The sequence below is a fragment of the Macaca thibetana genome, chromosome 2 (assembly GCF_024542745.1).
Source record: "Macaca thibetana thibetana isolate TM-01 chromosome 2, ASM2454274v1, whole genome shotgun sequence".
In the NCBI taxonomy this organism is placed as follows: domain Eukaryota; kingdom Metazoa; phylum Chordata; class Mammalia; order Primates; family Cercopithecidae; genus Macaca; species Macaca thibetana.
Genome location: NC_065579.1, coordinates 124,646,339 through 124,662,535, shown reverse-complemented (window position 1 = coordinate 124,662,535; position 16,197 = coordinate 124,646,339). Strand labels below are relative to the sequence as shown.

Sequence of the window (16,197 nt, the reverse complement as noted above, 5' to 3'; positions counted from 1 at the left end):
CCTATCACGTAGCTAGGATTATAGGCATATATCAACACTCAGCTAATTTAAAAAAAATTTTTTTTTTAAATTTTTGTAGAAATGGAGTCCCACTATGCTGCCCAGGTTAGTCTGGAACTCCTTGCCTCAAGCAATCCATTTCCTGCCTCAGCCTCCTCAAAGTCTGGGACTACAGACATGAGCCACCATGTCTGGCAAAATTAGTATTATCCTTACTGAAGAATTTAATGACATATCATCTTTGGAATGTTATTCCAAACTTCCTTTGGAATATCTACAGATGATCAAAAAAGCCTGAAAAGTTTTCTTGTTGTTTATAAAATAGTAGGTGGAAAAAACACTCGCTTTTCAAACTATCAACTACAGGACGAATTTCCAGAATGTAGCTTTAAAGGTTTCCCTTTCTTTTCTTTTAACCAAAATAGCTTGTGTATCTTTTTCAATACATTTTTTTTCTACATCTTTTGATATTAACCTGAAGTAATGAATGGCAGGGATGGAAGAAACTTGGTCCACTTGAAAAGAGTTCATTATTTTTTCCCTGTTTTGCAGAGTGTCATTTAAAATAAGTACTAGCCTGGAGAAGGTTTTTATTGTTTTCAACCACAGGCTTTATATTACCTTAAAAAAAAAAAAAAAAACACTCTCAGCCGCAAGTTGGATGCTTTTGGCAGCAATACAAATCTAGCACCACCCCGGGAGGGAGCGTATTTGCTTCTTCGCTCATTTCTGTCAGGATAGAGGAATGCTGGACATCCAGAGACAAGGGAGGCTGCAGCTCGCTGCTCCCCAGTCCCACACCTTGGGCCTCCCTTTGGAACACACAGGTAAGCACTTTGCAGTGTTGATTCAAGCAGAGCTCATTGCGATCAAGCCATGAAAGTCAAGTGCACTGCACTGAAGGTGCATAATAGGTCTTGTCAACACCTTCAGGGAGCTCAACTTGGCCTGGCTTAGGTCATAAGGTTCTTATTCCCACCCAATAAATTCCTGAAAAGATGCTTTTGTGTTTTATTGTTATTTGTCTCTTTGCATACCACTTTGCAGCATGCTTTTCTATAGGCTATAAAAAATACTAAAACAGCCACTGAATGTTTGTTTGTTTGTTACAAATCCATGGCTAGTTATTAATTTGTTATTCTTTCACATTCAGAAATTGTAAGGTCTTATAGCAATCTTTGTTGCTGGGCAAGGAAGTATCATACAAAGTTTAGTTTTCAATGTCAGTGTTTTAAAATAACACAAATGAATAAAATGTTAAGACTTAACATTGGACAGTGAACTGAAAAACTATAGAGATAAAATTTTCCCATAATATGGCAGTAGTTTCTAAATATAAAACTCAATGTTATAAATTTGGGTTCTTAATGAATTTTTTATATCACAAATTCTGTTTCCACTTAGATGTCAGAAACTGAGCTGGAAAAGATAAAAGTAAGAACAGCTGAGCACTTAGAAAATGATAAAAATAACATTTCTTGGTTGAAAGAAGGTAAGTCTTCTTGCTCTTGATTTTCTATTGGTGTGAAAATTTTGCTTTTGTTTATAAGCAAAGAATAGTGTGGGAGAAGGAGGAAAAAAATGTCCTGATTGTTCAAATAGTATTACTTCTGATTTTCACTTTTTTTTTTTCTTTTTTGGATTCTCATGTGGCTTCAGTGGTTGTTTGACGATCTTTATTATTAAAATGCTTCTCGTGGTCCCTGTATTGCAGGAAATAGATTATTTTGTTGGTAAGACTTAATATGCATTTTCTACTCAGATGTATATTATCTGTGAGGTCTTTGCAGTGCTGTAGATTTTTCTCCTTCATAGCCAAGAAGACTAAATAATTTAAGGGCAGGTATTTTTAAATAATAATCACAGAAAGGAATGCTTGCTATAGAAAAATATGTCTACAAATAGAATCACCATTCACTGCAATTAGAGAAGCCACCTTCCCAAGGGAGAATGCAGTCGGCCATGGGCACCACATGCGTAAAATGGTTGCTTGAAATACACACACAAATCAATACGTTCTCCTAATGAGTACAGATTTGTGCACTTTTGAAAATACATCTAAACCTGTGATTATTTACTAGAAGGCAGGGTTTTATAATTTTTTGATTTTATGATCACTTTTAATGTCTCATAAAAGAAACATTTGATATTTTATCTAAATAGGTATGCTGTGTCTTTCTCAGCATTTAATGAATCTATTACATTGTAAAAGGACAGCTCTTACTTAAGTAGTTGACATTCTTAAAATTTGCTTTATAAGGTCATAAGAAATTCTAATAAATATGTCAAGTTAATTAGACAAACCAAAACAATAATAATAATGTCAATATTGACAATGTTTATTGACATTTATTGATGATTTTGCTGAATCATCATGACAACCCTATGAAGCAGTTATTATCCTTAATTTACCAATAAGAAAATAGAGCCTTAAAGAGTTCTAGTAACTTGCCGAAAATTACAAAATTGGGAAGTGCCAGAGCTGAGATTCAACGCCAGTTTGTGTGATTCTACAGCATGTGAATTTAACCACCACCTCATCATGTTCCAGAGAAAAAAAAAAATGTTTAAATTACTTGTCAGAACATGATCTGTGCTCAAAAATGTTTTCCTACAGTGTTGAAATCAACACTTCCAACTTCATCATACCCTCACATCCACTCTTGTCCTTAATCTCACCCTACCCCCAACCCTAATTTAAAAATACACTTACGACCGGGTGCGGTGGCTCACACCTGTAATCCCAGCACTTTGGGAGGCCGAGGCAAGTGGATCAGTTGAAGTCAGGAGACTGAGACCAGCCTGGCCAAAATGATGAAACCCTGTCTGTACTAAAAATACAAAAATCAGTCGGGTGTGGTGGCACACGCCTGAAGTCCCAGCTGCTCAGGAGACTGAGACAGGAGAATCGCTTGAATTCGGGAGGCGGAGATTGCAGTGAGCCGAGATCACACCACTGCACTCCAGCCTGGGTGACTGAGCAAGACTCTGTCTCAAAAATAATAATAATAAATAAAATTAAAAATAATAAAAATATACTTCTTTAAAAAAGAAAAAAGGTAATTCTCTCTGTCCAATTCCCCACCAAGCAATTTTAATAGTAGGACATCATCTCTTTAAGAGACTCTACTTCAGGACTAAAGTTGATACAGACATAAAGTGTTGCCAGAATCATTTCTGTTAAAAGCTTGAAAATTCTCTAACTGGCCGGGCGCGGTGGCTCAAGCCTGTAATTCCAGCACTTTGGGAGGCCGAGACGGGCGGATCATGAGGTCAGGACATCGAGACCATCCTGGCTAAAACGGTGAAACCCCGTCTCTACTAAAAAAATACAAAAAACTCGCCGGGCGCGGTGGCGGGCGCCTGTAGTCCCAGCTACTCGGGAGGCTGAGGCAGGAGAATGGCGTGAACCCGGAAGGCGGAGCTTGCAGTGAGCTGAGATCCGGCCACTGCACTCCAGCCTGGGCGACAGAGCGAGACTCCGTCTCAAAAAAAAAAAAAAAAAAAAAAAAAAATTCTCTAACTTCTTTTTTTGAAAACGTCTTTTAAATAGAATCCTTTAAAAACAATGTGGAAGGGAAAAAAATAGAGCATGCATCAAAGATCCCCTGTGTCTTTCTTATGAATCTCAAATTCATGAAGAGAGAGATGTTCTTCACTACACTTGCGGTGAAGTTCATATTATTTATTTTTACTTTAATTACTTCGTGCTACAGATGTCTCGTACAGAAATAATAATGAAATTGATAGACCAATCAATTGTTTCCTGAAGAATTTTCTTTAAAATAGAATTGTGTCCATTAAGTACAACTTAGGCCTTGAATTCTTGTAATCTATAAAATCTAATTTCCCAGGTGACCTGTTTTATCTCATTTGGACACTTCATTTAAGCTACACTCAAATTATGTTTACTATATTTCATAAAAGGAAATTGAGCCAGATGCTAGATGACAACATCTTAATTGGGAATTATCAGGATGAGTTGGTTTTCAAACATAAACGTCTTTTTTTTCAATGTTAAGAAAAAGCATATGGGTTGGCTTATTTTTTTAAAAAGGCAAAGTGGTGCAGTAAAAAGAGCATGGCATTTGGAATCAGGCAGGCATTTGGAACTCAGCTCAGCCACCTACTAGCTGGGTGATTGTGCCGTGTTACGTTACCTCCCTGAGCCTCAATTTCCTAGCTGGGGACTAGAATGCTTGCTTTATGAGATTATGGGACTGTGATTTCATTACTTCTCTGTTTTTTCCCCCTCTTTAAAAACATTACTCAGTAATATATTACTCAGAATAATATAATTATATTTTCTGAACCATTGGTAATAGCAACAACACTTTTTATAGTATTTTATATAAATTCCTCCTTTTAATCCCTACAACAAGGTGGTATGCAGTAGTACTGTCCCCATTTTACAAATTAAGGGACGTAGGCTTGGAAAGACTTTAGATTTTGCTCAAATTTGCAGGGCTGTTAAGTGGCAAATTGAATCTCCAACCTCGGTCTTTGAGGTCCAAATTCTATTCATTTCATTAAACCACTTTATTACAGTGACTTCCACAATAGTTATCAATCAGAATTTTAAATGTGTCTACCTCCACCCTCCCTCACTCCCCCTTAAAAAGCAATACAGATACTTTCAGTTGTTCAAAAAAGTGTTTTTTTCATTAATGACAAAGTGGTCACATCTCACATGACAGTGACTCTGCTGCCTCCCTCTGGAACTCCAGCTGAATACTGCTCACTGTTAAAATGTGGCTAATCACAGCAATGCCTTATTCGGGTTGGAGCAAGCACTTCAGTGGAGTCACTGACACAAAGCACTGAGTGAAGTGCTTGATTTCAGAGTGAACATGCAAGCAACAGGAGTTACTACCATCATCACCATTCTGAGTACTGCTATTATTTCTAACTTCTCAACTTCAAACATTCATATCATTTATCCAATTGAATTCAGTGTTATTAACTGGAGAGACTAGAGACAAGGTGTAAGTGTGACAGAGAACAATACAAAAAAGAAATACACTCCTGCACTCAAGGACCTTATTATTCATTCATCTCATTCAATCGTCTTGCTTTTGCCAGGAAAGCAAAGAGGCTCCTAATTGCCCTTGACTTTCCCCAAATGGGTCATGGGTCTGTTCACATCAGTGGTGGTGTCAAAGAGATCTAGGAAAGCCACAACCAGAGCTATTACAAAAAAATTAGACTAAATTTTGTTTGAGAAACACCATTGACAGACCCAAAAAAGCACTCATTTTTAAACCATGTTTGGAGAAACCCTGTTTTAAGATAATCAGAGAAACAAGGCATGATTTAAAAATATGCAGCATTGTTCAGCTTAGTGACTCATGCCTATAATCCCAGCACTTTGGGAGAAGACGAGAAGATCCCTTGAGCCCAGGAGTTTGAGACCAGCCTGGGCAACATGGTAAGATACCATCTCTACAAAAAAATAAATAAAATAAAATAAAATTAGCTGAGTATAATGGCATACCCCTATAGTCCCAGCTACTAGAGAGACTTAGGCCAGGGATTGCTTGAGCCTGGGAGGTTGAGGCTGCAGTGAGCTATGATCACACCACTGTACTACAGCCTGGGAAACAGAGCAAGACTCTGATTCAAAACAAAATAAAATATATGCACCAGGCAGGATGAGCTGCATTATGCAAACTGTGGGCCAAGGTGGTCTAGAAAGTCCAGTCTTGAAGGCAGTCACAGTCTCTTTGCACAGGTGGAGAGAAGGAGGTGATGCTGGGAGCAAAGGCATCAGAGGCTGGAAGATGCCTATTTCAGTGCTAGGGAAATGGGCATATTGGCTAATTATTCACATATGGAATAATGCAAAATGAAGTGAGAAAACAGACTGAGTGCTGACTTTTGGTTAAGTAGTGGACATTGGTTCTTTGTTGTCACTGGAGGCCTGAGGACAAGAACTAAGAAACTGAGGCAAGGCTTGTGTGATATGAGCCTGTAAATATGTAACTGGTGTGCAAAATGGGGTGGAGCCAGCAGAGGAAAGGTTAAGGGAAGGGGGTGGTAATGGCTAATACAGACAGCTACATTTAGCAGCCTTGAAGTGAGAAAAATATGACCTGAATGAAAGTCATATCAAAGAGAAGGAGAAAATAGGCCCAAATGTGAAAAACTTTATGGAGGAAAAATTGTTATAACATAGAAATTGGGGGGAAAATTACAGGTGGAATAGGATATCATGTAATACCCCATTAAGCCAAGGAGCATTCTGGGTAAGCATTTCAGTGCTTGTAGCTTACACCATTTGATACGGAAGAGAAACATCAAGATGAAGGGATGGAGGCCCTTAAATTGTTGCCATTTGCAGTTTAAAATCACAGCATTGCCAGCATTTGAACTGCACACAATTTCTTATATTGTCTCCTGATTTTTCAGGAAAAACTGGAAATCTGGATTTCTTCGTGAAATCTCCTGATTGTTAAAGGTTGAGTAATAACAGCAACAATAACAATAACAACACAACAACAACAACAACAATAAAATACCAAGGAGGACAAATGAAACCAGGCTCTGGGGTCTATTTCAGCCCATAGACTGACAGTTTGCAGCTTCTGTTCTAGGAGGGTGTATCTCTAAACAAAACCTAATGTAATTTTCTGAAAACTGGTTTTCCATAAACATGGTTGCATTGGCAGAGATTTTCTCTCTATCTCTCTATTTGTCTCTCTCTCTATATATATAAATATATACACACATACATATACATATTTATATATATTGTATGAGCAAAGTCAAAGTCAATGTGTATATTTGTACACATATATGCATATACATACATATTTATACATATGAGCAAAGTCAAGACACCAATCATGTGACCTAAAAAATGTGAAGCTAAGAATATTGAAATAAATTTTTTGTCCTTCAGAAAACTAGCTACCTGTAATTGTTTTAGTGGGGCATTTTATTCACTGTTGTCACCAATAGGGGAAAAACAAATCATTCCAAGTTCCAAGTGCACCTTTAGTGCACCAAAGCAGTAGTTTTGCAAAATCTTCTACCCAGATGTTGGCACTATCCAATGAGTGTTAAATTGTGTTGTACCCAAATGGAAAAATTCATGAGAGAGAAAAAAAATGATAAAAAATATAGGAGGTGGGGAATGGGCAATAAACAAGCTTTCTTCTCTCCTTCCATACATGTCAGGAAGGAAAGAGTATGAAAGATGAGAATTGTGTAGTTATTGTGAATTCAGTATAGCTTCTTTTCTGTAAGCAGTCACATGATGACCGCAATCTTTGGTGATATAAAAACCATTATTGGCCAGGAGAGGTGGCTCATGCCTATAATCCCAGCACTTTGGGAGGCCGAGGCGGGCAGACACGAAGTCAGGAGTTTGAGACCAGCCTGGTCAACACGGTGAAACCCCTTCTTTACTAAAAATACAGAAATGAGCCAGGCTAACCAGGTGTGGTGGTGGGTACCTGTAATCCCAGCTACTCGGGAGGCTGAGGCAGGAGAATCATTTGAACCCAGGAGGCAGAGATTGCAGTAAGCTGAGACCGTGCCATTGCATTCCAGCCTGGGTAACAGAGCGAGACTCCATCTCAATAAATAAATAAATAAATAAATAAATAAATAAACCCCATTATTTAGGTGCATTTTGGAGGAAATGCCTCTAAACTTATTTAGTGTTGGCATAGAAAAGTTATGTCGCCAGTGTTTTAGCACCTTGAATACACTGGTTATCAGAATTAACCAATATTAGACACTAATAATCCAAAATACTAGAAAAGAGCCTAGAGGTCCAAAAAATCCAGGTTCCAAAAATTCCCTTTTCAATATAATGCAAAATCTCAAATGCATAATACAAAAATCTCATCTCATTCCTGAACTTTCATGTTTGTTTTCAAATGAGATGAAGAAACTGAGAATCTTTCCCACATTTACTGACATTCGTAAATTCACTGGACTTCCCTTTAACTCTAAGTGAAAACAACTTACTTCATTTTCTCAAAAAATAATTTTGGATCATGAACATTTATATAATTCTGAAATATGCGTTTTATTCAACTCAGAAACCATTTGATGTGGCTCCTCTTGAACTCAGAGAAAACATGTGAGACAAAGAAACAAAGATGCCAAAAAATGAAAATGTCACAGTTCCTGCCCTCAAGGAACTCATGTACTTAAGTGCTTTATTATAATGACTAAATATTAATCCATGCTAATTCTCTCACTCAGATAATTCTCATTTCTAAAAGGGATATTTTTTGTATCTAGCTTAAATATTAAGCCACACTAATGCTTACTTTAAATTGTTAATTTCTACAAATAGCATATCTTGAGACTCTTTTTGCATGTAAACACAGGTAATGGAATTATTAGCTCTTATTTCTGTAGTTTTCATTAACTCATGAAAGTGCGTTACCTAATAACAAAAATAGCGGTGAAAAAAAGGTAGCAGCCAAATGGAATGTTGTTTTGTTTTTAAGCATAGCCAACAGAAAAAAATAGATGTGAAAATACTCGCTTGTGAGTCATATAAAAAACAAGGCCATGAAGTAGATAATTTCACAAGGGTAATTTTTTTGAAGCTTTGAAACAAGATGTTGTGATAGAGATTGGCATGAGGACTATCCTTTAGAATCAGTGGTCAAGGAAATTCTCTCTGTGGGAAAGTTATTTGAGCTGAGACTTAAATAACAAGAATGAGCCAGTGCTGCAAAAATCTGGGAAAGCATTCCATGGGGAGAACAGCCTGTGCAGATAGTACAGCTCAGAATAGCTGGATAGAAAGGAAGGAAGGAAAAGGAAAAGGGAATGAAGAAAAAGGGGAACGAGGGAAAAGAAGGTGCTTAAGTTGGAAATAATGCAGGACCTTGTTGACCAGTCAGGAATTTGGGTACTTTTTCCCCTATTTGGAATTAGAAGCCACTGGAGATTCTACACAGGGTAACATATGCAGTCATTTATATTGCATGAGGTAAAGAGAAGAAACAGAAATAAAGTAGGAGAATATTGCTGTTGGCCATGCAAAAGATGGTAACTGGGATAGGATACAACTTTGAAGATGAAATAGAAATAATTGAATTTGAGGTCTCTGCGAAGTTAGAACCAACAGGACTGGCTTGTGCCTTGATGTGGGGTGATACAAAGAAAGGAGTCAAAGGCTGACCCCTGGCTTTTGACACTGTGAAGTGGTAATGATGACGGGTGAAGTGGGAGAGAGAAATTGGCTAGAAAAGGGAGGAGTCAAGGATCTGGGTGGAGCAGATTACTTGTGAAATGCCTCTGAGGTATCCTCATGGAAACTGTCAATTGGGCAATAGGATATATGAGATGAGTTGTTCTATTTTGAGAAATGTTGACAAGAGAAGTATTGAGATTTTGCTTAGATCTGAAGGATGAGATGGCATCTGTTTATGGGGAGAGAAATGAAAATTAAATAAAATTTCTGGTAGAAAGAATGGCAAGTATACAGGCACTGGGGCAGGAAAGAACATGTCATGCTCCAAGAAGTGAAGGAAAACAGGAGTGACTGGGGCATCTTGGCCAAAGAGAAGGCTGAGATTCCATGTGTGTGGAGAGCTTGCCTAGAAACAGGCCCTAGAGCCTTTCACAGACCCTGGTTGACATTTGGGAGTGCAATAAACTCCTAACCCTGGGAATGCCTACTAAACATATAGCTTATACTGTAGTAGTAAACGCTATCCTACTACATTTTATTCTCTAAAGAACTATCAAGCTGGGTGCAATGGTTCACGCCTGTAATTCCAGCACTTTGGGAAGCCGAGGAGGATGGATCACTTGAATTCAGGAGTTTGAGACTAACCTGGCCTACATGGTGAAACTCTATCTCTACTAAAAGTACAAAAAATTACTGGGGTGTGGTGGCACATGCCTGTAATTCCAGCTACTCAGGAGGCTGAGGCAAGATAATCTCTGGAACCCAGGAGGCGGAGGTTGCAGTGAGCCAGGATCGCACAACTGCACTTCAGCCTGGGCGACAGAGTAAGACTCCATCTCAGAAAAACAAAATAAAGAACTATCAAATAGTGGCACATTACTTTCAAAATTCAGCGATATTAAAAGGGAGCTTTATCAGTTTTTGAGAGGAAAATAACATATACTGATTCTGGCTACATTAATGATAAAGGTAATTTACTGGAAAATGCAAGAGTAGCTCACAATCTAGAAGGGAAATCTAGGGTCAGGAGAATCAGGAACTAATCTAGCTCTGGTGAGCTTAGGAGCAAGACATAATACATTCAGATCACCACTTCTGAAATAAATTAGCTCCATATAATTTTTTGTTCCTCCTATTCCCTTCCTTAAGACTCCAAGTCCCAAGGAAGAAAGCTCAAAAACTCTGGCCATGAGTCTAACTCCTGGGTTAGCAAGCCAAGAAAACTTGACTGACAGCACCAAAATGCTACACACAATGAGAGGAAGATGCTTCTTCAGAGGGAATTCAGGGTTTGAGCATCAGAATAAAGGGAGAATAGATGCTGTGTGGCCCCAACGTAATGTCTATTCTAAGAGCCAGTAGCAGTGACCCATGCTTTTCTCCACAGGGAATAATATTTTCTTAAGAACCTGATATGTGCTGTTGATGAAGTGCTGAATGTTTCAGGAAGGAGAGTACTTACTTTAAATGTATTGGCCTTCTACTGAAGTTCAAATGTCAAAATCATTTCGATTCTCTGATAACTTTAATTTATATTTAGAAAGTTCAGCAAAAGACGAGATCTTCTCTGTTCTCATAGGCCAACAAATTAAATTCCAGTGTCACATCCTACTGCTGATGGTTAAAATTTCTTTCCAACTAAGCCTATAAAGTAGTAAGTTCATTTCGTATAAAATGATGATGTTGATCCCAACGGAATGAAAGGCCTACAAGATGCCATGTCAGCCTTCAGACTATGACCAGATGAATTAATCAGTGCAAAGTCCCGATAAGTTGTTAAATAGCAGATTTAGAGACTCTCATTCAATGATGATAAGGCAGTACATCAAATCCAGAATGATCTTAGCTCACCATTATTAATTGCAGTTTTATGAACTAGGAGTGAAGCAATCTGTAGAGACCAGGAACCAATCGTCCTGTCCCAGTAGGAAGAAGACAATTGTAGATAACTAGAAATTTCAAGCAAGTTACACCTTTTAATAGAGATTTTCAGTAGAATCATTCATTTTCCTACATGTCACAACAGCTATTGATGTGATACACTTAATCAACATTAGTATAAAGAGCAGTCTTACAGTGAGAGGAAAAAAGTCTCTTATGTTCTATGCCTCAGGAATAAGGACATTCCATTTCTTGTAAATTCTACAAAGAGATACTTTACTTTTATATGATTATGGCCCATTTCTTTCAGCTTAGGAACCGCATTTAGAGGGAATATACTCGCTAATAAAATGCACCTACACTAGGTGTTCACCAGACCATTAGTGAAAAAAAAAAAAAAAGAAAAAAGAAAAAAAAGGAATGTGAATAGAGAAAATAAAGACATCGCTCTACAGGCATAAATCATTTCAACCATTTTAGCCATTATTTAAGCCTGTCGAGAAGTAAATGTGCAGCAAAGATGAAAAGCAAGGGCAATGACAGTAGTTTTGCCAGTGTATAACTCTAAGAAAAAGTAGAGAGGACAACTCATAGAAGCATAGTATTAAATAAGACATCAGGCAATTCTTCTTCTTGAGCTAAATTTCCACACCGATATGGATCTGAAATGAAATAGCTACCCTGCAGAAAGTAAAGAAAAGTGCTTCATGATTTCTAATCTCAAACAACAGACAACAGAAGAAAATCCGCATTTTTAACCCCTCTTTCACATATCAAATATATTTCATTTTTTGTATTTAGAAAATTCAGCATTATAGATAGAAAATAAACTTCCTCTAGAGTTACCAAAAGATATCTGCTAATATTTATGTTCAATATCTTGAATATAAATTCCATAAAATATGAAAAGTTTATATAAATAAATCTTCTTGAGAATTAAGAATGTATCAAAAATATATATTCAGGCCACAAGTTAAGATAAGATTGCACACTTCACATGTGTCTTATAACTATTAGACCAATATGTGCAAATGCAGATTGATAAAACAAACCACTCCTACTGTAAAAGAAGCATTTGTTTTACAAAATAGTATAAAATTAAGTAAATGAAATCAACAAATGTTTTCATTTCCTGCAAGACACACACTTACACAAGGAATACACAATGATTCCCATGCCCAATCAAGAAACTTATAATTCAGTTGGGAAAATAAAATATCAGCAATACATCCTGTTTACCACAGGACTCAGATAAGCACAAACTCTTCAGCTGTATTTGAAATACAATAGAACATGGAAAAACAATTTGGGTGGATTTTGCAGTATGAAATCTCTCACACACCAAACCATATGAACATACCCAATTCCTTAGATGAAGATTTACCTTAAAATTTAAAAAGTGTGGCCGGGCGCGGTGGCTCAAGCCTGTAATCCCAGCACTTTGGGAGGCCGAGACGGGCGGATCACGAGGTCAGGAGATCGAGACCATCCTGGCTAACACAATGAAACCCCGTCTCCACTAAAAATACAAAAAAAATTAGCCGGGCGTGGTGGCGGCGCCTGTAGTCCCAGCTACTCGGGAGGCTGAGGCAGGAGAATGGTGGGAACCCGGGAGGCGGAGCTTGCAGTGAGCCGAGATCGCGCCACTGCACTCCAGCCTGGGCGACAGAGCGAGACTCCGCCTCAAAAAAAAAAAAAAAAAAAAAAAAAAATTTAAAAAGTGTTTTTGTTTGTTTTGTTTTTAATGGACTCAGTAAGTTTGGGCTAAAACAACTATGCTAAATAGTCACTTGAAACAACATAATTAATTTTAAAATAGTAACACATTTTTTACAGCTGTGTCTCAAAAGAAAAGAACTTTTGTGTAAATAATCTTTATCACCCAGCCTCTTTTCTTAAAAAAAAAGAAAATAACTAATATCATCGTTTTAAATGAGGAAAAGCTATAACATAAAGAGAGGGAGGTACTTAATAGATAGTTAAGAAGTTCACTTTTCCAAGGGAAATTACTAAATGAATCATTTATTTAGGAACAAAAGAAGAGGAGACAATTGCACTAAGGGCTTTCTTGACTTTTTTTTTTTTAAATAGCAACATAACTTGGAGACGTAGTGTGTTTATAGGATATGAATACATTGTAGTGTCAAAATCTGGTATAGATTTGAACCTCTACATTATGTGGGCCGACATGCATTAATTAAAAAGCAACACGCTGGCCTCTGAATTCTAGGACAAATAGCCAAGTTTGGGTTTTGTAACATAACTTGTTCTATGACAGAAGAACACTTTTTGCTTCAGTGTTACTTGACAAATATCAGTCTCATCTTGGATTCCCCTAGATACAACTGGGAGAAAGAACTAGTTCTTTTTATTTTAGAGATGAAGTAATATGCTAATAAGAATCAAATCTAATTTTTGAAAACACTCAACAGGGGAAAGTAACATGGTTAAAAGCTAATATACATATAATATATATAATATATGTGTATGTATGTAACTACATTGCTGGAAAAATACACATATTTAACTCTGTCTCTATGTCCTTCTAACTATATTTTTATTGAATATCTTCTATTTGTAAGATAACACTCATTGTGCCCATAATCAATAGACATTGATTATAGTTGCTGTAAGATATATATAGTTGTTGTATTATAATGTTGTAAGAGAAGGTGATAGGTAAGGAAAGTTTATCTCTAAGTCAATAGATTTAAATAAAGGAGAAATGTTAAGTGTTGTTTACTCAAGGGCAAGGGCGTGTCTGGCTTGTTTACCTCTATATTTGAGGTACGATAGCCTCTAAAGCAGATGCTCAAAAATGACATGAATAAATGGAAGGATAAATTTCAAAGAAGATATGAGATTCAGAGGTAGGAAGCAGCACATCTAGAATTCAGACAAATGGGGAATTCTGCTGGACTATACATCATGGATAGTGTTTCAATAGGCAGTAACAATACAAACTGATGGAATACGATGGCCCAAAGTGTGGAGGCAGAAAAGTCTGGGGTATGTTTTTTTCAGAGAACAATAGCTATGTTTGACTGTTGAAAGGGCATGTGTGGGAGTGTGAAATAAATCTTAACTATATTATGAAGGACTTTTAACATTAGGTTGAAGAGTGTAAACTGAATGTTATTAGACAAAGGGAAGCCATAAAATATATGTGAGGTTGGGTTCAGGAAGGCAGAGAAGACCTAACGATAACAGAATCAGCTCTGTGCTTTAGAAAAGATTTGTGTTTTGAGGATATTGTGAAGATGGACTGGAAGGGTAGAGACTGAAACCAGAGTGACTAGTTAGAAGCTTGTTGCATCCACAAATGCGAAGACACGAATTCTGAATTTGAGATACTGGTTTCCAGAAATGAAAACAAAGGGCTGGCACCCAGGAGAACGCTGACCCCAACAAGCATTGGCCATGGACTGGATATTAAGGGATCAGAGAGACAGGAGTTGTCAGAGATTATAGAAACCTCTGGATATAATGGGAATTTGTAATGTATGTCTTTATGGGTATGTGCTTGTGTGTAGCTTTATGCAAGTTATCTATTTTTTAGAAAAATTAAAAAATGAAAATGGCAAAACTTATTCTCAATACCAACAAACATAGCCACTGTACATCTTATATGCTTTATATTTGTGTATGTGTGTGTATACAAACACACACAAATTTATAATTTTAATAAAATATGATTATGCAATATTTTAATAGCATGTTTTGATGATTCATGAATTAATGTGAACACCTTTCTAGAGCAATAAACACAGATTTATGGCATAATTTCAATGGCTCTACATATAGAGCCATATAGTATTCTATGAAGTAACAAAATATAGGTAACTAATTACCCATTTTTGAATATTCAGGCTGTTTCACATTTTCTGCTTTTAAATCTCAAGGGAATTCATTACAATGTGTTTTGGTATTTCCTTATAATCTGGCTAACCCAAAACACCACGTGAGATCCTCACACCTTACTTTTGGCCTTTGGATGGCACTTTACAACCTATTGCACATCGATGCCTCAGCTTAGTTACATAAAATATATGTGCAGAAGTATTATCAAGCTTTTTTATAAATGAGGAAAATAAAGGTCAGAGAAGTTTAGATAATTGGGTCCAAAGTCACCCAGGCAGTAAACAACAGGAGCAGGTCCCAAGCCAAGTATTCTGATCCTAAATCCAGTACATCTTCTATCATAGTCTCTGCTTTGAAATATACTTAAAGATGGCTAACCAAGAGCCCCTCATTTGCACTCATTACAACAGCTAAAATTAAAGAAGACTGGAAAAGTGTGGAGAAGTCAATATAGCTGGCATATTTTTAAACCTATTACTCATTCAGTTGGATTCCCTAAACACATAGCTTCAGCACAGTCATGGTGATTTTAATGAGAAAGAAGACTTAGTTATGAAATTAGGCGAAGATTCAGAAGCCAACTTATTTGTAGATCACAGTGATTAAATAGTTCAAAATGAATTACAACTTAGTAATATTGCTGCATTCATATTTACAAGATGAAAGTTGGAGTTCAGCTCCCATAATATCCAGTCATTTAAGACACAAATGAATTATAAGGATTAATCATTTTAATATCTTCCCATTGATGTTGGCTAACTAAACAAAAACATGGCTGGTGGAAGAGAGTAGTGGAAATCTTATTTTGTTTGCTTATCTTTGTGAAACAAGCACTTGAAAATAAAACATATCACATCAAAGTGTGGGGAAAATAACTCCAGTGGCAGAATCAACTATGATCAGATTAAGAAACAGCAATATATTTTTGCATGACTAATAAACAGATCAAAAACCTGCAAACCTAAGGATATTTAGATGCCGAATCTAACTTTAATTTTCAAATATCCTTATCTCGTCAAACCATCTCTCCAACAATAAAATTATATACACAGTCCTGTTTTCTCATATTCAGCAAATAGCACCCGATTGTCAAACTTAGAAGTGACCCTGATTTTCCTTGTTATATTTAGAATTTTAAAAAATTTGTCCCTGAATCTTTAAATAGCAAGAATTAGCAAAGAATAAGAGACCACTCTCTAAAAGTTTTAAACCATAAACGAATGTAACATTTTTCAGATAGCCATTATACATCAACTGTACTTTTCAATCATGAATTAAATTCAACTGTACTT

At 36.7% G+C, this 16,197-nt stretch overlaps 1 protein-coding gene across 2 annotated transcripts in view; it reads left to right on the top strand.

Moving 5' to 3' along the window:
• The first annotated feature begins 739 nt into the window (after positions 1–739).
• MDFIC2 (MyoD family inhibitor domain containing 2) overlaps positions 740–16,197 on the top strand; it is a 112,340-nt gene continuing 96,882 nt past the window's right edge. For both annotated transcript variants that reach the window (XM_050778553.1, XM_050778552.1), the window contains exons 1-2: positions 740–827; positions 1,405–1,492. In XM_050778553.1, the coding sequence (XP_050634510.1) occupies positions 1,405–1,492 (88 nt within the window). In that variant the 5' untranslated portion in view covers positions 740–827. The remainder of the gene's footprint in view (positions 828–1,404; positions 1,493–16,197) is intronic.